The sequence below is a fragment of the Salvelinus namaycush genome, chromosome 32, assembly GCF_016432855.1.
Source record: "Salvelinus namaycush isolate Seneca chromosome 32, SaNama_1.0, whole genome shotgun sequence".
NCBI lineage: Eukaryota > Metazoa > Chordata > Actinopteri > Salmoniformes > Salmonidae > Salvelinus > Salvelinus namaycush.
In genome coordinates, this window is record NC_052338.1 from 35,761,410 (window position 1) to 35,786,818 (window position 25,409).

Sequence of the window (25,409 nt, forward strand, 5' to 3'; positions counted from 1 at the left end):
CTTGAGGTGCTCTACATAATTTCGTTCAGTCCGCCACAGTATGTACCTGTGCACGTAACATTAAGACTTTAATCTTTATCAAATATCATAAAAACATTCTACTGTTTGAATTTGTGACAAATGTATCGCGCAATAATTTATTATTATTATTATAATTATTAAATTAACAGTAGTATCGTATTCGCGTCCCCTAGCGACCGTGGGAAACAGTGGGATCAAATTTGTCATCTCTCGCCCTCCGTATTTCTCATGACGACATATTGTCTGTGAAGAGCAAATTCTGGAAAGCCAAGAGAGAAAGAGGATTACTATTTATTCCTGAACAATACACGAAGTATCTGTCATTTAAGATAAAAAAAAAATGGGTAAGTTACGATGTTGTGTTTCTAGGCCGTGTTATGATCGTGTGCTTCATACACGGGGCGAGAGAATACGTTATTGTCAAATCCCTACTAGCTAAGTTAACTCCCTAGTTGACGTAGCTAGCAAGCCAAAAATGATTGTTTATAATATCGGAATGATATGGGTGTTTGTCTACAAATTGCCACCTTTCCTGGTAAAGTATTAGGTTGTTCTAGACGACGTTTCCTTCAAGAAAGTAACGTTAGAGACAGCGTTATAAGCTAATTTAGCAATTTCAACAGCTAACGTTACATGCATCGTCTGTTAGTTAGTAAGCGTTTTTGCTGTGTTAGAAGGTAACGTTAGCATGGACGCTAACTAGTACGCAGGTCGTTAGCCATATAACGTTAACAGGTTTTGCTAGTTAACTGTCAATTTAACTAGGTACTGCAGTTAGCAACCAGTCATACCACTGGTACGTTTGTATTGACACTGAGTTAACTAGGGCGGGCCACACCTACGTTATTTTTTGTTGTTGACAAGCTAACGTTAACCATCGTAACGTTAACTAGTTGGCTAGTTAGCTATCTAGCTAGCTACATTTACTCAAACGTTGCTACCACATAAGCTTCATAACTGAACTAACTTAGCTTGCTCGCTAGCTATCGTACTCCATTGAATTTAATGCATTGTCACATTTGTGTCACAAGACTGTGACCCAAGTGATGACTGCTGCTCAAGACCGCTAGCTAGCCAGAAGTTATTTCTAGTATATTTTATTTTGGACTCAATGTTAGCCACATGTCAAAACTCAGACACGTGGAAAAAGGCTCACTTTCTATTGATAGTGTAATTGAGATGTCTCAACTATTTAGGCAGGGAGGAGTCAGTTGTTTACTTCTAGTTTGAGAGGGGCAATGATAGAAAATATTGGAAGTGTGTGTGTGTCCAGTAGAGAGAACTAGCATTATCACCTAGCTATATGAGTATCATCACTTTTTTTCAGGTTCTCTTTGTCCTCAACATATCTGACCCCCTTCTCACTTGCTGCTGCTTCTTCTCTCTCCAACTTCCCTTCTCTCCACTGACTAGTAGTGTTACCCTCTCTCCACTGACTAGTAGTGTTACCCTCTGACCACTGACTAGTAGTGTTACCCTCTCTCCACTGACTAGTAGTGTTACCCTCTGACCACTGACTAGTAGTGTTACCCTCTGACCACTGACTAGTAGTGTTACCCTCTGACCACTGACTAGTAGTGTTACCCTCTGACCACTGACTAGTAGTGTTACCCTCTGACCACTGACTAGTAGTGATTCCCTCTGACCACTGACTAGTAGCGATTCCCTCTGACCACTGACTAGTAGCGATTCCCTCTGACCGCTGACTAGTAGCGATTCCCTCTGACCGCTGACTAGTAGCGTTTCCCTCTGGCCGCTGACTAGTAGCGTTTCCCTCTGGCCGCTGACTAGTAGCGTTTCCCTCTGGCCGCTGACTAGTAGCGATTCCCTCTGACCGCTGACTAGTAGCGATTCCCTCTGACCGCTGACTAGTAGCGATTCCCTCTGACCGCTGACTAGTAGCGATTCCCTCTGACCGCTGACTAGTAGCGATTCCCTCTGACCGCTGACTAGTAGCGTTTCCCTCTGACCGCTGACTAGTAGCGTTTCCCTCTGACCGCTGACTAGTAGCGTTTCCCTCTGACCGCTGACTAGTAGCGTTTCCCTCTGACCGCTGACTAGTAGCGTTTCCCTCTGACCGCTGACTAGTAGCGTTTCCCTCTGACCGCTGACTAGTAGCGTTTCCCTCTGACCGCTGACTAGTAGCGTTTCCCTCTGACCGCTGACTAGTAGCGTTTCCCTCTGACCGCTGACTAGTAGCGTTTCCCTCTGACCGCTGACTAGTAGCGTTTCCCTCTGACCGCTGACTAGTAGCGTTTCCCTCTGACCGCTGACTAGTAGCGTTTCCCTCTGACCGCTGACTAGTAGCGTTTCCCTCTGACCGCTGACTAGTAGCGTTTCCCTCTGACCGCTGACTAGTAGCGTTTCCCTCTGACCGCTGACTAGTAGCGTTTCCCTCTGACCGCTGACTAGTAGCGTTTCCCTCTGACCGCTGACTAGTAGCGTTTCCCTCACTCTCTCTGCACTTTTAAAGGTGGTTAGATTCATCATGCATGAGCTATCATGTTGTTATCAGACAGTTGCCCTTGTGTTGAGTGGCTCACTTCTCCTCTGGTCAAACTAGTTTGTACTCACTGAGCAACATCAACATGCCAATCGCCCTCTGTGCTGTGTGTGTTTCAAGAGTTCAAGTTGTGTTAATCATATGTACATGGTAGAGGTCGACCGATTATGATTTTTCAATGCCGATACCGATTATTGGAGGACCAAAAAAGCCGATACCGATTAATCCCCCCCCCCCCCCCCCCAAAGAATATATTTATTTATTTGTAATAATGACAATTATAACAATACTGAACGAACACTTTTATTTTATTTATTAATTAATATAATACATCAATCAAATCAATTTAGCCTCAAATAAATAATGAAACATGTTCAATTTGGTTTAAATAATGCAAAAACAATGTGTTGGAGAAGAAAGTAAAAGTGCAATATGTGCCATGTAAAAAAGCTAACGTTTAAGTTCCTTGCTCAGAACATGAGAACATATGAAAACTGGTGGTTCCTTTTAACATGAGTCTTCAATATTCCCAGGTAAGAAGTTTTAGGTTGTAGTTATTATAGGAATTATAGGACTATTTCTCTCTCTACCATTTGTATTTCATTAAGCTTTGACTATTGGATGTTCTTATAGGCACTTTAGTATTGTCAGTGTAACAGTATAGCTTCCGTCCCTCTCCTCGCCCCTACCTGGGCTCGAACCAGGAACACATCGAAAACAGCCAGCCTCGAAGCAGCGTTACCCATCGCTCCACAAAAGCCGCGGAAACTACTCCGAGTCTCAGAGCGAGTGACGTTTGAAACGCTATTAGTGCGCACCCCGCTAACTAGCTAGCCATTTCACATCGGTTACACCAGCCTAATCTCGGGAGTTGATAGGCTTGAAGTCATAAACAGCTGCTGGCAAACGCACGAAAGTGCTGTTTGAATGAATGCTTATGAGCCTGCTGCTGCCTACCACCGCTCAGTCAGACTGCTCTATCAAATATCAAATCATAGACCTAATTATAACATAATAACACACAGAAATACGAGCCTTTGGTCATTAATATGGTCGAATCCGGAAGGTATAATTTCGAAAAAACTAAACGTTTATTCTTTCAATGAAATACGGAACCGTTCCGTATTTTATCTAACGGGTGGCATCCATAAGTCTAAATATTGCTGTTACATTGCAGAACCTTCAATGTTATGTCATAATTACGTAAAATTCTGGCAAATTAGTTCGCAATGAGCCAGGCGGCCCAAACTGTTGCATATACTCTGACTCTGCGTGCAATGAACGCAAGAGAAGTGACACAATTTCACCTGGTTAATATTGCCTGCTAACCTGGATTTCTTTTAGCTAAATATGCAGGTTTAAAAATATATACTTCTGTGTATTCATTTTAAGAAAGGCATTGATGTTTATGGTTAGGTACACGTTGGAGCAACGACAGTCCTTTTTCGCGAATGTGCACTGCATCGATTATATGCAACGCAGGGCACGCTAGATAAACTAGTAATATCATCAACCATGTGTAGTTATAACTAGTGATTATGATTGATTTGTTTTTTATAAGTAAGTTTAATGCTAGCTAGCAACTTACCTTGGCTTCTTACTGCATTTGCGTAACAGGCAGGCTCCTCGTCAGACAGGTGGTTAGAGCGTTGGACTAGTTAACCATAAGGTTGCAAGATTGAATTCCTGAGCTGACAAGGTAAAAATCTGTTGTTCTGCCCCTGAACAAGGCAGTTAGCCCACTGTTCCCCGGTAGGCCGTCATTGAAAATAAGAATGTGTTCTTAACTGACTTGCCTAGTTAAATAAAGGTGTAAAAAAACTATATATATATATTTTATTTTTTAATCGGCGTCCAAAATTACCGATTGTTATGAAAACTTGAAATCGGCCCTAATTAATCGGCCATTCCGGTTAATCGGTTGACCTCTACCAGATACTGACTGGTTTTCTGATCCACACCCCTACTTTTTTTTTTTAAAGGTGTCTGTGACCAACAGATGCATATCTGTATTCCCAGTTGTGATATCCGTAGATTAGGGCCTAATGAATTTATTTTGATTGACAGATTTATTATTTTTCCTTATGAACTGTAACTCAGTAAAATCATTGAATTAGTTTATTTTTGTTTAGTATACATGATGTAGACTTTGGTAAATAGAGTATCGTACATGGTTATTCTGTAGCCCATAGACTGGAGACCAAATGTATTAATTACAATTTCATGAGACAGACACCTTTTTTAAATCATTATGCCGTACCCTTTTCTTAAAGATAAGGTCAAAAAAGGGATAGTTTTTGTTAGCTTTATATTTTTTAAATAAATGAACCAAAAAAGTTGTCAGATAATAATAAAGCGCTCTATAACAATGCTTTAACTCCGCGATGCCTTGTGCTAGAAACGAGCTTTAAAATGCCCAGGTGACTGACTGGGGGTTATGTTGATTGGTTTCTGAAGCTGAGCTGCGGCCTTCAGTATTCGAGGAGACAAAAGAATGACTCCTATTCTGTCCCTTTTTTTTTTATTTCACTTTTCACTTTCTGAAAAGAGAGGTTTAAACCCGGGCAGCTTTTAGGGAAGCGTTTCTCTTGTTGGGTTAAGCAACGGACGAGTTAGCCAGCAGTTGAAGCTTTACATTTTCATACGTCGGTCATGCTTCTGTCTGGGTGGAAGGTTACTTTTGCCACCGTTTCCGTTGCAAGCAAGACACTCTGGTTTTACAGTGGAGAAATATGTCGAGAATGCCTTTTCTCTGTCCATTCTTCCCTGAAACTTCTATTTCCATTATTCACCTTTTTTCCTTTTTGTCTTTTTCAGAGCGACATTTTCTATTTTTATTGCAAGCTGTTTTTCCTAATCAACACACAAAGTAATAAAAAATATATATTATAAGAGACCATTGATAAAAATCACCAATGTATTCAGATTGAAAATATTAAGATATGTTTCTGACATTGAACTGAATCTATATCCTACTAACCGGATGTGTTTTAATGAATTCAGCTACTATTATGTTCTGACAACCTACTAGCTGAGAACAAAATTGTCCCCATGACAAACCTATTACCGCCCCCTGCTATACACTATTCTAGTTTAGCGGGGATAGGAGTAGAGATGGCTAGCTACGTACTGGTCCACTCTGCTTCAGATGTGTGCACCCGCAGGAGATCCCGTACCGGGAAGAAATTAAATCTACTTTCTACTTGCAAATAGGACTTGTGCAGATCGATCAAGATGACGAAACATAAGCATTAGGACCAAGCGGAGGAGGAATTCAGAGGGTCGGACACGAGGCGTATGTAGCAGGGGCTCCTAACGATCATGGATTACAAAAAGAAAGCCATCCACATTCCTCAAGATTAGAGCAGAATGACCCTGAGCTGCCGAGGAGAGCCCAAGATCACAACCCGGTCTACACTGAGGACGTATGGAAGACATTCAAACGTGTTACCCCCCCCCCCCCTCGCAAGACTGCCAGCCCAGACGGCAACCCTAGCCCCGGCCCTCAGAGCATGTGCAGACCAGTTGGCTGTTGTGTTCTCTGACATTTTTTTTTTTTTAAATCTCTCACAAGCTCAGGTGGCTATTCCAACCTGCTTCAAATGTCCACTATCATCCCTGTGCCCAATAAAGGGAAAGGGAACTGAATGACTACCGACCAGTAGCATTCTTCTGTCATCATAAAGTGCTTCGCTAGTCAAACCTGAGAGGATCTGCAGAGAAGAATGGGAGAAACTCCCTGAATACAGGTGTGCCAAGCGTGTAGCATCAAGACTCGAGGCTGTAATCGCTACAAAAGGTGCTTCAACAAAGTACTAAGTTAAAGGGTCTGAATACTTATGTAAATGTCATATCTGTTTTTTTATACATTTGCAAACATGTCTTAACCTGTTTTTGCTGTTAAGTTCTGTTCTTCCTTCAGACAAGCATGCGTCTCAACTTTGTTCATTTGCACAATGCCTCTCGTTAACATTCGGTTGTAAATGTCCAAACTCACCAAAAACGACAATTCGGTAGCAGGATTGCCTGTCTTTTGTATTTCGTTTATTTTTATTTGTGCTCATTAGCATATTTTAACAGCCTCCGTGGAAATTCGCTGTTACTTGTGCTCATTTTATTAGCATTCTGGTAATAGATGCTCAATGGGCTTTTTTATGTTTGTTTTCTGGCGCCCCCTTGTGTATTAAGCAGGTAATAGCGTACATCTGGGACAAGGGAAGGACTGTATGACGATATGAACATCTGCATACCGCCCAGCCCTAACTGTCTCCCGAGTGGCTCAGCGGTCTAAGGCACTGCATCTCAGTGCCCGGGGCTTCACTACAGACACCCTGGTTCGAATCCAGGCTGTATCACAAACGGCCGTGAGAGTCCCATAGGGCAGCGCACAATTGGTCCAACGTTGTCCGGGTTTGACGGTGGAGGCCGTCATTGTAGATAAGACTTTCTTAACTGACTTGCCTAGTTAAGGATGAATGCTGATTTAAGTGCCAAAATGACAGTGTCTCGGGGGGGAACATCATCCTGCTTTGTCCCATAGGAGGGTTGCCCTCTTTAAAATCTCCTCCTGTGTCTAGTCTTGCCCGTCCTGGCTGTTTGTGAGGTCCATTACCAAAACAGGAGCATTCACATCAGGACTCACGCAACAACTGTTGGGAGGGGGTTGGATTCCCTAAATACTTAGAATACCCCCCTGGCCCAAACCAAACTGTCCCAACGTTTCTAGTGTAGACTACAATCCTCTTCTGTTGTTCTTAATTTAGTTTTATAATGATCTCACAGCAGACCTAAACATGGGAGACTAAACCCTCACTCCTCACACTGCTGTATCAGATAGAGGAAAGTCGAGGCTTCCCATGCACAAGCTGTGGGCGGGCATGAATGCATGGAACCATCTGGACACATCATGATGACACACACCCAGTACTGTCTTGGGCCTTGGGGTGAGGCAGCAGCAGCATCACACATCATTACAGCAGGCTTCTGTGTGGGCTAAAAACTATTCTGATTTGAATGAAAGGTGTAAGATAATGTGAACGTTATCCCAGCCCCTGTGGTGGTTGTTGTGGCTTGCAGGCAGAATGCCAGATTGTGACATCATCTTCTAATGCAACTAAACACCTGGATGGTTCCTTTAAAACAGGATTCTCCACCTGGTGGCCTGCGGGTCTTTTTTGGTTCTTTTTTTTGCCCCCCTGCCAATTTAAATATAATTTCTATTGTTAGACATAAGACTGCTTCTGGTAATGGGTCTGGTGCCCAGTCTGGCTGTTTCTGGTAACGGGTCTGGTGCCATGACTGGTTGTTTCTGGTAACAGGTCTGGTGCCCAGTCTGGCTGTTTCTGGTAACAGGTCTGGTGCCCAGTCTGGCTGTTTCTGGTAACAGGTCTGGTGCCATGACTGGCTGTTTCTGGTAACAGGTCTGGTGCCCAGTCTGGCTGTTTCTGGTAACAGGTCTGGTGCCCAGTCTGGCTCTTTCTGGTAACAGGGCTGGTGCTATGACTGCACAAATGCTGAGTTGGGGCAGCTTGCCCAGTGGTCAGTCGACTGGCTGATCAGGCACTTCCTGCTACCTCAGCAATTAACTCTCCTGAATAAATGTTTTTGTCTGCCAGCTGAATGCTGGAGAATAGAGCTCTGTCTGTGGGCTGCATCTCTGTGTCTGTGGGGCCAGTGTAGTCTGTGTGTGTTTCCGCTGTGTGTGTTAGGTTTATGACAGTCAGAGAGAAGTTAACTTGGGCTACATGTAAGCCTCTATTTGCATATCTGGTGCGTGTGAGTGTGGACTCATCACATACTCCGGTGTATTTTTATCCATGTGGCCGTGCTCTGTTTCCAGGAGCTTGTTTATACTGGGCTCATATACCCGTGTCCTCACCAAGTCTACACTCTGGGATCTGAGACATACACACACATGCAGTCGACTTCCTATGGAAGAGTCTCTTGTTCCTTGGAAAATGTGTTACTTCTCTTGAGTGTTTTTCCTGCCGACTGTTGCTAGACTTAATTTTGTTAAAGGCCTAACCGTTCTATGACAAAATTTGTAATAAAAATAAAATACTGTTTAAGGATTAGTTGAGCTTATTTTTATAAATATGATCTAACGTGTGTGTGTGTGTGCGCGCTTCAGAGCCGTCAGCCAGTCCAGCGAAGGATAACCACAGGATGAACAGCTACAAGAACAAAGCCCTGAATGTGGAGGAGATGAGACGCAGGAGAGAGGAGGAGGGTGTCCAGCTGAGGAAGCAGAAACGAGAGCAACAGGTACACAACATAACCCACCTGTAAAACGCCTGGCCTAGAACGCCTGGCCTAGAACGCCTGGCCTAGAACGCCTGGCCTAGAACGCCTGGCCTAGAACGCCTGGCCTAGAACGCCTGGCCTAGAACGCCTGGCCTAGAACGCCTGGCCTAGAACGCCTGGCCTAGAACGCCTGGCCTAGAACGCCTAGCCCACTGCTAGTGTCTAAACAGGAGAGGTACAGAACATAACACCTTTTTAAAAACATATTTTTTTACCTTTATTTATACAGGTTTTTCTCATTGAGATAACATCTCTTTTCCAAGAGAGACCTGGTCCAATAGCAGCAGGGGGAACCACGTTTCAGACAAAACAACTTACATACACTAACACAACACTAAACAAAACTATAAACACACAATACAGTACAACAAAAACATATTACATTAAAAACACAAACATCTTGACTAAAGACAATTACACTCTTCTATGATATATACATCGATCAAGTGTTTAAACTCCACCAACGAAACTAGATCGTCACATTTTAAAATGTTCAGGAGAGAATTCCAGGACCACGGAGCTGAGTAACTAAAACTATTTCTACCATGACCTGTTCTAATGTTTGGTACTGTTAGAAGCAAATGAGAATGGGACCGTAATTGATATTTATTTACCAACTAAAATATGTCCTTATAAATCAGTGTCTACCAGTGTTTAAGCCTACGCAAGGTCCATGACGAGCAGCCAACAGCGCTGTAGAGATCACAATGATGTGTTAGACATGTTTGATTTGTAATGAACCTGAGGGCTGCATGATACACTGAATCAAGTGCTGTCAGGGTAGTGGCTGAGGCCTGCATATATATAACATCACTACAATCTAAAACCGACAGTAATGTACATCGTACCAGCTCCTTCCTGGCCTCAAAAGAAAAACAAGCCTTATGCCGGTAATAAAATCCTATTTTCAGCTTGAGCTTCCTTATCAAGTTCTCTACATGCACAGTGAAGCTCCGCTTATCATCAACCCACTCACCCAAATATCTGTACACTTTGACTTGCTCTATAGTATGTCCAGCCAATGTAGCAATGACATGATTAGTGACATGCCTGGCATTTGAAAATACCATGCATTTTGTTTTACCTGAATTTAGAACCAGCTTTAAATCATACAGATTCTGTTGTATGATGTTAAATGTTCTTTGGGCATTTTCAAAAGCTAACACCTAGCCTGGAACACCTAGCCTGGAACACCTAGCCTGGAACACCTAGCCTGGAACACCTAGCCTGGAACACCTAGCCTGGAACACCTAGCCTGGAACACCTAGCCTGGAACACCTAGCCTGGAACACCTAGCCTGGAACACCTAGCCTGGAACACCTAGCCTGGAACACCTAGCCTGGAACACCTAGCCTATAACACCTAGCCTATAACACCTAGCCTATAACACCTAGCCTGGAACACCTAGCCTGGAACACCTAGCCTGGAACATCTAGCCCACTGCTAGTGTCTAAACAGAAGAGGTACAGAACATAACACACCTGTAGAACACCTAGCCTGGAACACCTAGCCTGGAACACCTAGCCTGGAACACCTAGCCTGGAACACCTAACCCACATGTATAACACCTAGCACAGCTTACCACACACGGCCTAGGCAGAACACACACACACACACACAGAGAGAGAAACTGATCTGCTGTTGCTTTCCTGTATTTGGCAGCTGTTCAAGAGGAGAAACGTTGACATGTTGAACGAGGAGGGAGTCATGTTTGAGAGTCCACTGGTCGACTCGTATGTGGACTCCACAGCCACAGAGGAAGGAGTCCTAACTAGACGCCTGGTGGAAATGCTCTTCTCCGAGGACCCAGAGCTTCAACTCACTACAACACAGACATTCAGGAAACTACTGTCCAAAGGTACCAGGCTGTTCAGTGAATATTATCAGGATATTCTGTAACCTGTCTGTGTATAGCCGTGCCCTTGACTCCTTGTCCTGGGGGGCTGTTGTCCCTCCTGGGGGGCTGTTGTCCCTCCTGGGGGGCTGTTGTACCTCCGGGGAGGCTGTTGTACCTCCTGGGGGGCTGTTGTACCTCCTACCTCCTGGGGGGCTGTTGTACCTCCTACCTCCTGGGGGGCTGTTGTACCTCCTGGGGGGCTGTTGTACCTCCTGGGGGGTTGTTGTACCTCCTACCTCCTGGGGGGCTGTTGTACCTCCTACCTCCTGGGGGGCTGTTGTACCTCCTGGGGGGCTGTTGTACCTCCTACCTCCCGGGGGGCTGTTGTCCCTCCGGCTCCATGCCCAACACTAACTGGGCTGATTCGGCTACCTCTCTCTAGGGTGTAAAAGGTTGTGAGTCCATGGTGCTAATTGTTAGACCTCATATATTCTCTGTCTGATCTGTTCCAAGAACCCAATCCACCTATTGACGAGGTCATCAACACCCCAGGCATTGTAGAGAGGTTTGTGGAGTTCCTCAAGATGAGCGTCAACTGCACATTACAGGTGAGACCTTGTAAATATAAGGAAACAGTTTGTATTGGTAAAATAGAAAAGTTAACCCAGACAAATACTAGAAACTTTTCATTTGCTACTAATACATTGTGGATATCATTGTAAATTATTGCTGTCTACAATAACATTTATGTATTCAAGTTTTATTACACAATACCGATGTCATTAATAAAGTGTGTGTGTGTGTGTGTGTGTGTGTGTGTGTGTATAGTTTGAGGCAGCCTGGGCCCTGACCAACATAGCATCAGGTACGTCCATGCAGACTAACATAGTAATCGAGGCAGGAGCAGTACCCATCTTTATAGAACTTCTCAACTCGGACTTTGAAGATGTTCAGGAACAGGTAAAGGCCGACCCGTGTACATATAAACAGTCATGGGGAAAAAATGTATTACAAGACCGTCGATTAATTTATACCTAGCTGTGGTGTTGGACCTAGTATGATCAGAACCTGCTTTTCTCTCTCTGTCTCTCTCTCTCTGTCTCTCTCTCTCTGTGTGTCTCTCTCTGTGTGTCTCTCTCTCTCTGTGTGTCTCTCTCTCTCTCTCTCTGTGTGTCTGTCTCTTGTCTGTCTGTCTCTCTCTCTCCCAGGCGGTGTGGGCTTTGGGTAACATAGCAGGGGACAGTGCAGTGTGCAGAGACTACGTACTCAACTGTAATATCCTGCCACCACTATTAATGTGAGCACACACAATCACACGACTGTTCACTGTGTCAGTGAAATCAGAGTGGAGGTCCTGTGTCCTCTGATATCTACTGCTCTCATGGTTCCTCTCCAGGCTTCTGACTAAATCCACCAGACTGACCATGACCAGGAATGCAGTGTGGGCTCTGTCTAACCTGTGCAGGGGGAAGAGCCCCCCACCTGTATTTGAAAAGGTAATACCCTAACCCCACCCACGGTCCCAACCACCCCCCCCCCTTCTCCAGCCCCTCGAACCTTTACTCTGGTATCAGATCAGAAGACAATGAATACATCTAATATAGAGATGGTTTAATTTGGACTTCCATAGGGCTCTTTGGATACATCTAATATAGAGATGGTTTAATTTGGACTTCCATAGGGCTCTTTGGATACATCTAATATAGAGATGGTTTAATTTGGACTTCCATAGGGCTCTTTGGATACATCTAATATAGAGATGGTTTAATTTGGACTTCCATAGGGCTCTTTGGATACATCTAATATAGAGATGGTTTCATTTAGACTTCCATAGGGCTCTTTGGATTAGAGGTCGACCGATTATGATTTTTCAATACCGATACCGATTATTGGAGGACAAAAAAGCCGATACCGATTAATCGACCGATTTAAAAAATGAAAAAAAAAATAATAAAAATAAAATAAAATAATAAAAAATGAAGAAGAAAAAAATATATACATATAATAAAAAAAAAAATATATATATATATATATATCATACACACACACATTTTTGTAATAATGACAATTGCAACAATACTGAATGAACAATGAACACTTATTTTAACTTAATATAATACACAAATAAAATCATTTAGTCTGAAATAACATGAGAACATGTTAAAACGAACCACCAGCTTTCATGGGTCTTCAATATTCCCAGTTAAGAAGTTTTGGGTTGTAGTGCAGAAAGCAGAGCTTGTCTGCATGGTCCCCTGTCAGTCTGCTCCTCCGCGAAACACAGACCTTATTTGAAGTAGATCAAGACATTCTCTATAGAAGACATGAACGGTAAAATAACGAAGGAACCCCTGTCAAGTTCAGCCGCAAGTTATTACATGAATTATAACGCGTCGACTATTTCTCTCTAAACCATATACCTTTGACTAATCTGGAAACTATCTAACTAACTATCACCTCGAAAACAAAACGTTTATGCCGTTCCGTATTTTATCTAACGGGTGGCATCCATAAGTCTAAATATTCCTGTTACATTGCACAACCTTCAATGCTGTCATAATTACGTAAAATTCTGGCAAATTAGTTCGCAAAGAGCCAGGCGGCCCAAACTGTTGCATATACTCTGACTCTGCGTGCAATGAACGCAAGAGAAATGACACAATTTCACCTGGTTAATATTGCCTGCTAACCTGGATTTCTTTTAGCTGAATATGCAGGTTTAAAAATATATACTTCTGTGTATTGATTTTAAGAAAGGCATTGATGTTTATGGTTAAGTACACATTGGAGCAACGACAGTCATTGATTGATTGTTTTTTTATAAGATAAGTTTAATGCTAGCTAGCAATTTACCTTAGCTTACTGCATTCGCGTAACAGGCCGGCTCCTCGTGGAGTGCAATGTAATCAGGTGTTAGAGCATTGGACTAGTTAACTGTAAGGTTGCAAGATTAGATCCCCCGAGCTGACAAGGTTAAAAATCTGTCGTTCTGCCCCTGAACGTTCCTAGGTCGTCATTGAAAATAAGAATGTGTTTTTAACTGACTTGCCTAGTTAAATAAATATTAAATAAAGGTGTACATTTTTTAAAAATATATATATATATTTTTTTTTACATCGGCAAATCGGCGCCCAGAAATACCGATTTCCGATTGTTATGAAAACTTGAAATCGGCCATTCCGACCTCTACTTTGGATACATCTAATATAGAGATGGTTTCATTTAGACTTCCATAGGGCTGTTGTCTGATCCCCCCCCCCCCCCCCCAGCTGAAAATAGGCATGGCGTCAGACATAGTTCACATTTGTAGAATAGTTTGGAGCCAGAGAAGTAATGATGGTGTCGTCAGAACATTCTAATAGGATAAGGATTAGTGTTATATAAATCTGATTTGATCTCTGATTGGTGTGTCCTTAATATCACTACCTTTCTGTGATTGGTGTGTCCTTAATATCACTACCTCTCTCTGTGATTGGTATGTCCTTAATATCACTACCTCTCTCTCTGTGTGTGTTTGGTATGTCCTTAATATCACTACCTCTCTGTGTGTGTTTGGTATGTCCTTAATATCACTACCTCTCTGTGTGTGATTGGTATGTCCTTAATATCACTACCTCTCTGTGTGTGATTGGTATGTTCTTAATATCACTACCTCTCTGTGTGTGATTGGTATGTTCTTAATATCACTACCTCTCTGTGTGTGATTGGTATGTTCTTAATATCACTACCTCTCTGTGTGTGATTGGTATGTCCTTAATATCACTACCTCTCTGTGTGTGATTGGTATGTCCTTAATATCACTACCTCTCTCTGTGTGTGATTGGTATGTTCTTAATATCACTACCTCTCTGTGTGTTTGGTATGTCCTTAATATCACTACCTCTCTGTGATTGGTGTGTCCTTAATATCACTACCTCTCTGTGATTGGTGTGTCCTTAATATCACTACCTCTCTGTGTGTGATTGGTATGTCCTTAATATCACTACCTTTCTGTGTGTGATTGGTATGTCCTTAATATCACTACCTCTCTCTCTGTGTGTGTTTGGTATGTCCTTAATATCACTACCTCTCTGTGTGTGTTTGGTATGTCCTTAATATCACTACCTCTCTGTGTGTGTTTGGTATGTCCTTAATATCACTACCTCTCTGTGTGTGTTTGGTATGTCCTTAATATCACTACCTCTCTGTGTGTGATTGGTATGTCCTTAATATCACTACCTCTCTCTCTGTGTGTGTTTGGTATGTCCTTAATATCACTACCTCTCTGTGTGTGTTTGGTATGTCCTTAATATCACTACCTCTCTGTGTGTGATTGGTATGTCCTTAATATCACTACCTCTCTCTCTGTGTGTGTTTGGTATGTCCTTAATATCACTACCTCTCTGTGTGTGTTTGGTATGTCCTTAAAACCTCTTATGGCTGCAAGCCCGAGGTCGGTACACCTATGACAACATCCCCCACCCCCCCCACACTGATTAGCATCGCTAGCATAGCGTCACAATTAAATAGTAGCATCTAAATATCATTAAATCACAAGTCCAAGACACCAAATGAAAGATACAGATCTTGTGAATAAAGCCACCATTTCAGATTTTTAAAATGTTTTACAGGGAAGACAAAATATGTAAATCTATTAGCTAACCACGTTAGCAAAAGACACAATTTTTCTTTGTCCACCATTTTTTCTCTCCACCAGTAGCTATCACCAATTCGGCCAAATAAAGATATTGATAGCCACTAACCAAGAAAAAACCTCATCAGATGACAGTCTGATAACATATTTATTGTATAGGATAGGTTTTGTTAGAAAAATGTGCATATTTCAGGTATAAACCATAGTTTACAATTGCACCCACCATCACAACTCGACTAGAATAAATACACAGAGCAACGTGTATTACCTAATTACTAATCATAAAACATTTCTTAAAAATACACAGCTCACAGCAATGGAAAGACACAGATCTTGTGAATTCAGACAATATTTCAGATGTTCTAAGTGTTTTACAGCGAAAACACAATAAATCGTTATATTAGCATTACACATGTGCAAACGTTACCAGAGCATTGATTCTAGCCAAAGAGAGCGATAACGTAATCATCGCCAAAATATATTAATTTTTTCACTAACCTTCTCAGAATTCTTCCGATGACACTCCTGTAACATCATATTACAACATACATATAGAGTTTGTTCGAAAATGTGCATATTTAGCCACAAAAAAACCGTGGTTATACAATGACAATACTAGCAAAACTAGCCTGAAAATGTCGGGCGCCATATTTGACAGTGATCTTGTCTCATGATTAACTATTCATAAACTTGACTAAAAAAATATAAGTTGGACAGCTATCGAAAGACAAATTAGTTCTTAATGCAATCGCTGAATTACATTTCTAAAATTATCCTTACTGTGCAATACAGGGTTCGCCAAGCGAAGCTATACCAAAGAAAATGGCGGAATATGCGTTTAAAAATTTTCGACAGAACAACGATTTATCATCTTAAATATTTCTTACTATGAGGTGATCTTCCATCAGAATCTTGGGCAATGTATCCTTTCTTGGGTCTAATCTTCTTTTGGTCGAAAGATGTCCTATTGTCCGTCGAAATGCCCACTAACGTTCGACCGGTACTGGAAACGTGCCCGGCGCTTCAAAGTGCATCACCAAGAATTGCCTCAAAATCGCACTAAACGGATATAAATTGCTATAAAACGGTTTAAATTAACTACCTTATGATGTCTTTAACACCTATAACGAGTAAAAACATGACCGGCGAAATATTACTGGCTAAACCCAAGCTTGGAAAGAGAGCAGGTCCAACGTACATCGTGCGTCAGGCGCAGCAGGAAAAGAACGGTACATCCGGTCTTTGTCGTTTTATACAGGCCCTGATTGCGCAATCGACTCCATTCAAATTGTCACCTCTTACTGACATCTAGAGGAAGGCGTAGGCAGTGTTTGTAGCATCATAGCCTTCACAGGGACTTATGAACTGACCTGGGAGCAGGGGCCAAGATTTCTGAAATCTCACACCATATCAGGAAAAGTGCTGTAGAATGAGTTCTGTTCCACTCAGAGACATAATTCAAACGGCTATAGAAACTAGAGAGTGTTTTCTATCCAATAATAACAATAATATGCATATTGTACGAGCAAGAATTGAGTACGAGGCCGTTTGAAATGGGCACCTTAAACAGAGCTACTCAATACTGCCCCTGCAGCCATAAAAAGTTAATATCACTACCTCTCTCTGTGTGTGTTTGGTATGTCCTTAATATCACTACCTCTCTGTGTGTGATTGGTATTTCCTTAATATCACTACCTCTCTCTCTGTGTGTGATTGGTGTGTCCTTAATATCACTACCTCTCTGTGTGTGATTGGTATGTCCTTAATATCACTACATCTCTGTGTGTGTTTGGTATGTCCTTAATATCACTACCTCTCTCTCTGTGTGTGTTTGGTGTGTCCTTAATATCACTACCTCTCTGTGTGTGATTGGTATGTCCTTAATATCACTACCTCTCTGTGTGTGATTGGTGTGTCCTTAATATCACTACCTCTCTCTGTGTGTGTTTGGTATGTCCTTAATATCACTACCTCTGTGTGTGTTTGGTATGTCCTTAATATCACTACCTCTGTGTGTGTTTGGTATGTCCTTAATATCACTACCTCTGTGTGTGTTTGGTATGTCCTTAATATCACTACCTCTGTGTGTGTTTGGTATGTCCTTAATATCACTACCTCTCTCTGTGATTGGTGTGTCCTTAATATCACTACCTCTCTCTCTGTGTGTGATTGGTATGTCCTTAATATCACTACCTCTCTGTGTGTGTTTGGTGTGTCCTTAATATCACTACCTCTCTGTGTGTGTTTGGTATGTCCTTAATATCACTACCTCTCTCTGTGATTGGTGTGTCCTTAATATCAATACCTCTCTCTCTGTGTGTGTTTGGTGTGTCCTTAATATCACTACCTCTCTCTCTGTGTGTGTTTGGTGTGTCCTTAATATCACTACCTCTCTCTCTGTGTGTGTTTGGTGTGTCCTTAATATCACTACCTCTCTCTCTGTGTGTATGCTACAATCTAAACGGTAACAGCTAGCTAAGCCTAAAGAAGTAGGTTAACTCCATAATTGATATAAAGACTTTTCCAAACCGCTTGGAGTTGAAAGCAGTGGCTCATTGAGTTCTGAATGTAAACCATAACCTCTCGCTAGGTGAAGTCAGTCCTTTTGCATCCAGACACCTATAGTGCACTACTAGTGACCAGGGCCTATGTAGGAGATGAGGTGTTATTTGCCTCAGTCTAAGTTCCCATGGAGCTAGTCTGTAATGCTGTGTTATTCCCTCCTGTTAGCTAGCTAGCTAATGGTTTAATCTGCTAGTGACTCTAGCCAGCCAGAACATGAAAAGCCCCAGTGACTTACTGACAGCATGTGACCAGGGGACGGTATGTGAAGAGACAGGAGTATCTCTCACCCTGTGTGACTCTCTCAATAGTCTAAAGTGTTTATACCTCTCTTCAGCCCTGTTTCTCTGTTGGCATTAATAGAAGAGGGACAGGAAGCCCTTTTTTAAACTTGAGATTCACCCTTGGTTGGGAGATCAGTCTGTGGCTGTGTCCCAATAGCCTCCTCTAAGATGGTTCCCTTTTGACTATCACCTTTCCCTTAGTCACAGTAACTCCATGTTAATGGGCTGTTATCGTGTCAGAGAGGGCGTAGTATTCAGCCCTATCAGTTGTGTTAAATGAGATGAGGAGGAGAGAGCATGTTAAGAGTATTGGTTTCTCATATCGAAATCATTGACACGTTAGCACAGAATGCTTCCCTACGCATTCTACAAAGAGAATATCCACGTTCAGAGCGTGATGTCAGATCTGTCCTATCAGAATGAATGCTTCATATCACATGTGACAGCCAGCGGCATCCCCCTAACAAGCCATTACTCTCATAAATGTTCCCTACATTTTTTGGGAGGGGGTGCACAGCTAATTTCAGGTCTGCTGAGCACAAACTTGAACGTGCGTGTTTACTGTGAGCACTGAGGTTGTACCTGCGTTAATTGTTTTAACAATAGCCATGTAGACTAGTGTGGCTGGGATCGTAACGTACAGTCGTGGCCAAAAGTTTTGAGAATGACATAAATATACATTTTCAAAGTCTGCTGCCTCAGTTTGTATGATGGCAATTTGCATATACTCCGTGAATGTTATGAAGAGTGATCAGATTAATTGCAAAGTCCCTCTGAAGTAATTATACTTCAGTATTCCATAGTAACATCTGACAAAAATATCTAATGACACTGAGGCAGCGGACTTCGTGAAAATTAATATTTGTGTCATTCTCAAAACTTTTGGCCATGACTGTAGACCTACCAGAGTGCTGTTTTATGGTAGGCCAATGGGAAATGACATAACATTTTAACATGTAAATAGCTGTTCTATCAGTCAGTAGCCAATGTGTGGTGTTCAATGTAGGCCTACATTCCATGAGACTTAGACTTGAGTAAGCTGTCTCAAAATACAACACTGTCACTTTAAGATATATATATATATATATATATATATATATATATATATATATATATATAAAAAAAAAGAAGCTCTTTACCTGAATCAAAGAAGTCGAGAAATGTAAACGTGTTGTGCTCTTGCAGGAAGCAATAACTCACTAACTAGCAAAGGATATAAACAATGTGCACACTTGGCTACATGCATCTCTCGCTTTGATCTCAAAATAAGCGCATCTACTCACAACCGCTCATGCTGTAAACACAGTCCAGTTCAGTGAATGGCACAAATCCATGTACAGTTGAAGTCGGCAGTTTACATACACCTTAGCCAAATACATTTAAACTCTGTTTTTCACAATTCCTGACATTTAATCCTAGTAAACAATTCCCTGTCTTATGTCAGTTACGATCACCACTTTATTATAAGAATGTGAAATGTCAGAATAATAGTAGAGAGAATGATTTATTTCAGCTTTTATTTCTTTCATCACATTCCCAGTGGGTCAGAAGTTTACATGCACTCAATTAGTATTTGGTAGCATTGCTTTTAAGTTGTTTAAAACTTCTTGGCGCACAGATCCCGATTACGGGATCATTTTACTAAACAACCACTGAATTGCAGAGCGCCATATTCAAAAATAATACTAAAAATATTTATAATCATGGAATCACAAGTGAAATATACCAAAACACAGCTTAGCTTGTTGTTAATCCACCTATGGTGTCAAATTTTGAAAATATGCTTTACAGTGAAAGCAATCCAAGCGTTTGTGAGTGTATCAATCAATGCTAGAACAGCTAGCCTTAAATTAGCTTGGTCACGAAAGTCAGAAAAGCAATAAAATTAATCGCTTACCTTTGATAATCTTCGGATGTTTGTACTCACGAGACTCCCAGTTACACAATAAATGTTATTTTTGTTCGATAAAGATTAGTTTTATAACAAAAAACGCCATTTGGGTTGCGCGTTATGTTCAGAAAACCACAGGCTCCGGTCCTGAAAGGCAGAAGAAAATTCCAAAAAGTTGTCCGGACCGGCCTTGATTTCCACGTCCACAGACATTGGTTTTTAGTCGGGTCCAAATCTGAACCAATCATGGACGTCTGTTTGGTTCAGATTTTGTCCGGTCTGGACGAGCCTTGATTGTGCCCAAACATTGACGTCTATAAATGTACTTATTTTTTACTTTCATCATTCAGAACCAAAAAATGGGCTTGACTTTAACGTCCGGAAAATATTGATTTATTTTCATCATCCTGGAAAATGTATTTTCACTTTTTATTCAGAACCAAAATTGAACCTAACTTCAAAGTCTGGAAAATGTGTTATTGCCTTTTCAACGTCATTTAGCATTTTTCTGGTCTCGTCTAGTGCGGCAGAACGGCAAGGACCGGCTCTGACTAATGGGGAAGTTCAATCTCGCGCTTCTCTGCGAGGGCTGATGTTTCTAATGAGCTTTTAGACAGGAACACGTGCCAGGCTGGGACACTCCCACTACTGCGGAGCCTCCAGTGACGTCAACACGGTTAACTTTGACCCCTTCAGAAGTGTTGGTCAGGTTCTCTTTAGTGACCGCTTGAAATGGTGACAGTGGACGGGTGATTCAATCATGTAGTCAGGTATAGACCTGTGTCAATGTGAAGATTTTTGGCTGTAATTGTTCTGAGAAGTGTTGATTGTCATTATTCCTACTGAGGGAATTTTTTTGGGGGGGGTTCAGGGTCTCTTCAGGGAAAACGTCAAACTTCACTCACACACTCTTAGAACCCAGACCAACAGTTCCTCTGTCCCCCCAGGTGTCCCCCTGTCTGTCCCCCCCCCAGGTGTCCCCCTGTCTGCAGGTCCTGTCTAGACTGTTCAGCAGTGATTCAGATCTGTTAGCAGACGCCTGCTGGGCCTTGTCCTACCTCTCTGATAGAATACACTAACTGTCCCCCTGTCTGTCCCCCCCCCAGGTGTCCCCCTGTCTGCAGGTCCTGTCTAGACTGTTGTTCAGCAGTGATTCAGATCTGTTAGCAGACGCCTGCTGGGCTCTGTCCTACCTCTCTGATGGACCCAACGAGAAGATCCAGGCTGTCATCGACTCCGGCGTCTGCAGGCGCCTCGTAGAGCTGCTCATGTAAGTGTGTGTGTTTCTGCAGGCGCCTCGTAGAACTGCTCATGTAAGTGTGTGTGTTTCTGCAGGCGCCTCGTAGAGCTGCTCATGTAAGTGTGTGTGTTTCTGCAGGCGCCTCGTAGAGCTGCTCATGTAAGTGTGTGTGTTTCTGCAGGCGCCTCGTAGAGTTGCGTGTGTGTGTATGCAGACTTCAGGAGGTTCAGCGTAGTAACTTTTGAATGTTCCCTCTGTCAGGCACACAGACTACAAGGTGGCGTCTCCTGCTCTGAGAGCAGTGGGGAACATCGTTACTGGAGACGACATCCAGACACAGGTGGTGTTGAACTGTTCAGCCCTGCCCTGTCTGCTCCACCTGCTGAGTAGTCCTAAAGAGTCCATCCGGAAAGAAGCCTGCTGGACCATCTCTAACATCACAGCTGGCAACAGGGCTCAGATACAGGTGAGATCCAGACTTTACACACAGACAGACAGACATACCCAACAGATAAACATCACAGCTGGCAACAGGGCTCAGATACAGGTGAGGTCCAGACACTACAGATAAACATCACAGCTGGCAACAGGGCTCAGATACAGGTGAGGTCCAGACACTACAGATAAACATCACAGCTGGCAACAGGGCTCAGATACAGGTGAGATCCAGACACTACAGATAAACATCACAGCTGGCAACAGGGCTCAGATACAGGTGAGATCCAGACACTACAGATAAACATCACAGCTGGCAACAGGGCTCAGATACAGGTGAGGTCCAGACACTACAGATAAACATCACAGCTGGCAACAGGGCTCAGATACAGGTGAGATCCAGACACTACAGATAAACATCACAGCTGGCAACAGGGCTCAGATACAGGTGAGATCCAGACACTACAGATAAACATCACAGCTGGCAACAGGGCTCAGATACAGGTGAGGTCCAGACACTACAGATAAACATCACAGCTGGCAACAGGGCTCAGATACAGGTGAGGTCCAGACACTACAGATAAACATCACAGCTGGCAACAGGGCTCAGATACAGGTGAGATCCAGACACTACAGATAAACATCACAGCTGGCAACAGGGCTCAGATACAGGTGAGATCCAGACACTACAGATAAACATCACAGCTGGCAACAGGGCTCAGATACAGGTGAGATCCAGACACTACAGATAAACATCACAGCTGGCAACAGGGCTCAGATACAGGTGAGATCCAGACACTACAGATAAACATCACAGCTGGCAACAGGGCTCAGATACAGGTGAGGTCCAGACACTACAGATAAACATCACAGCTGGCAACAGGGCTCAGATACAGGTGAGGTCCAGACACTACAGATAAACATCACAGCTGGCAACAGGGCTCAGATACAGGTGAGGTCCAGACACTACAGATAAACATCACAGCTGGCAACAGGGCTCAGATACAGGTGAGGTCCAGACACTACAGATAAACATCACAGCTGGCAACAGGGCTCAGATACAGGTGAGATCCAGACACTACAGATAAACATCACAGCTGGCAACAGGGCTCAGATACAGGTGAGATCCAGACTTTACACACAGACAGACAGACACTACAGATAAACATCACAGCTGGCAACAGGGCTCAGATACAGGTGAGGTCCAGACTTTACACAGACAGACATACCCAACAGATAAACAGACGTGTTCATGATCGTTGTATTATCTCAGGGCTCAGATACCGTCCTCTACAGTTACAGATGCATAACACAGACTGGTACAGTACAGACACTATACAGATCCAAAGAGGTCTTCAAGATCTGGGTGATATGTCAGTCTTACGTCTGCATAAAGGACAAAGGGCTTGTGTTGCCTCTCTCCAGTAATAGGTTGCGGGCATCTGTCTCCGCTCAACCGTTTCACTTCCTGTCGTTTCTCCTCTCCTAGACGGTGATCGACGCCAACATCTTCCCTGTGCTGATCGACATCCTGCAGAAGGCGGAGTTTAGAACCAGGAAGGAAGCAGCCTGGGCCATCACTAACGCCACCTCTGGAGGAACACCAGAACAGATCAGGTATAAAGCCACGCCCACCTCACCAGAACTGATCAGGTATAAAGCCACGCCCACCTCACCAGAACTGATCAGGTATAAAGCCACGCCCACCTCACCAGAACTGATCAGGTATAAAGCCACGCCCACCTCACCAGGACAGATCAGGTATAAAGCCACGCCCACCTCACCAGGACAGATCAGGTATAAAGCCACGCCCACCTCACCAGAACTGATCAGGTATAAAGCCACGCCCACCTCACCAGAACTGATCAGGTATAAAGCCACGCCCACCTCACCAGGACTGATCAGGTATAAAGCCACGCCCACCTCACCAGGACTGATCAGGTATAAAGCCACGCCCACCTCAGCAGGACAGGATTAGAGAGGTGGGGGACACCTCAGCAGGACCGGATTAGAGAGGTGGGGGACACCTCAGCAGGACCGGATTAGAGAGGTGGGGGACACCTCAGCAGGACCGGATTAGAGAGGTGGGGGACACCTCAGCAGGACCGGATTAGAGAGGTGGGGGACACCTCAGCAGGACCGGATTAGAGAGGTGGGGGACACCTCAGCAGGACAGGATTAGAGGTGGGGGACACCTCAGCAGGACAGGATTAGAGAGGTGGGGGAGACCTCAGCAGGACAGGATTAGAGAGGTGGGGGACAGGACAGGATTAGAGAGGTGGGGGAGACCTCAGCAGGACAGGATTAGAGAGGTGGGGGAGACCTCAGCAGGACAGGATTAGAGAGGTGGGGGAGACCTCAGCAGGACAGGATTAGAGAGGTGGGGGAGACCTCAGCAGGACAGGATTAGAGAGGTGGGGGACACCTCAGCAGGACAGGATTAGAGAGGTGAGGGACACCTCAGCAGGACAGGATTAGAGAGGTGGGGGACAGGACAGGATTAGAGAAGTGGGGGAGACCTCAGCAGGACAGGATTAGAGAGGTGGGGGACACCTCAGCAGGACAGGATTAGAGAGGTGGGGGACACCTCAGCAGGACAGGATTAGAGAGGTGGGGGACACCTCGGCAGGACAGGATTAGAGAGGTGGGGGACACCTCGGCAGGACAGGATTAGAGAGGTGGGGGACACCTCGGCAGGACAGGATTAGAGAGGTGGGGGACACCTCGGCAGGACAGGATTAGAGAGGTGGGGGACACCTCGGCAGGACAGGATTAGAGAGGTGGGGGACACCTCGGCAGGACAGGATTAGAGAGGTGGGGGACACCTCGGCAGGACAGGATTAGAGAGGTGGGGGACACCTCGGCAGGACAGGATTAGAGAGGTGGGGGACACCTCGGCAGGACAGGATTAGAGAGGTGGGGGACACCTCGGCAGGACAGGATTAGAGAGGTGGGGGACACCTCGGCAGGACAGGATTAGAGAGGTGGGGGACACCTCGGCAGGACAGGATTAGAGAGGTGGGGGACACCTCGGCAGGACAGGATTAGAGAGGTGGGGGACACCTCGGCAGGACAGGATTAGAGAGGTGGGGGACACCTCGGCAGGACAGGATTAGAGAGGTGGGGGACACCTCGGCAGGACAGGATTAGAGAGGTGGGGGACACCTCGGCAGGACAGGATTAGAGAGGTGGGGGACACCTCGGCAGGACAGGATTAGAGAGGTGGGGGACACCTCGGCAGGACAGGATTAGAGAGGTGGGGGACACCTCGGCAGGACAGGATTAGAGAGGTGGGGGACACCTCGGCAGGACAGGATTAGAGAGGTGGGGGACACCTCGGCAGGACAGGATTAGAGAGGTGGGGGACACCTCGGCAGGACAGGATTAGAGAGGTGGGGGACACCTCGGCAGGACAGGATTAGAGAGGTGGGGGACACCTCGGCAGGACAGGATTAGAGAGGTGGGGGACACCTCGGCAGGACCGGATTAGAGAGGTGGGGGACACCTCGGCAGGACCGGATTAGAGAGGTGGGGGACACCTCGGCAGGACCGGATTAGAGAGGTGGGGGACACCTCGGCAGGACCGGATTAGAGAGGTGGGGGACACCTCGGCAGGACCGGATTAGAGAGGTGGGGGACACCTCGGCAGGACCGGATTAGAGAGGTGGGGGACACCTCGGCAGGACCGGATTAGAGAGGT

General features: G+C 44.2%; 1 protein-coding gene across 1 annotated transcript in view; it reads left to right on the forward strand.

The window, feature by feature from the left end:
- Positions 1 to 262: 262 nt before the first annotated feature.
- LOC120027213 (importin subunit alpha-7) overlaps positions 263 to 25,409 on the forward strand; it is a 30,867-nt gene continuing 5,720 nt past the window's right edge. The window contains exons 1-10 of the mRNA XM_038972106.1: positions 263 to 365; positions 8,655 to 8,788; positions 10,490 to 10,685; positions 11,178 to 11,272; positions 11,493 to 11,624; positions 11,873 to 11,961; positions 12,061 to 12,160; positions 21,141 to 21,304; positions 21,536 to 21,740; positions 23,199 to 23,326. Coding sequence (XP_038828034.1) covers positions 362 to 365; positions 8,655 to 8,788; positions 10,490 to 10,685; positions 11,178 to 11,272; positions 11,493 to 11,624; positions 11,873 to 11,961; positions 12,061 to 12,160; positions 21,141 to 21,304; positions 21,536 to 21,740; positions 23,199 to 23,326 — 1,247 coding nt within the window. The 5' untranslated portion in view covers positions 263 to 361. The remainder of the gene's footprint in view (positions 366 to 8,654; positions 8,789 to 10,489; positions 10,686 to 11,177; positions 11,273 to 11,492; positions 11,625 to 11,872; positions 11,962 to 12,060; positions 12,161 to 21,140; positions 21,305 to 21,535; positions 21,741 to 23,198; positions 23,327 to 25,409) is intronic.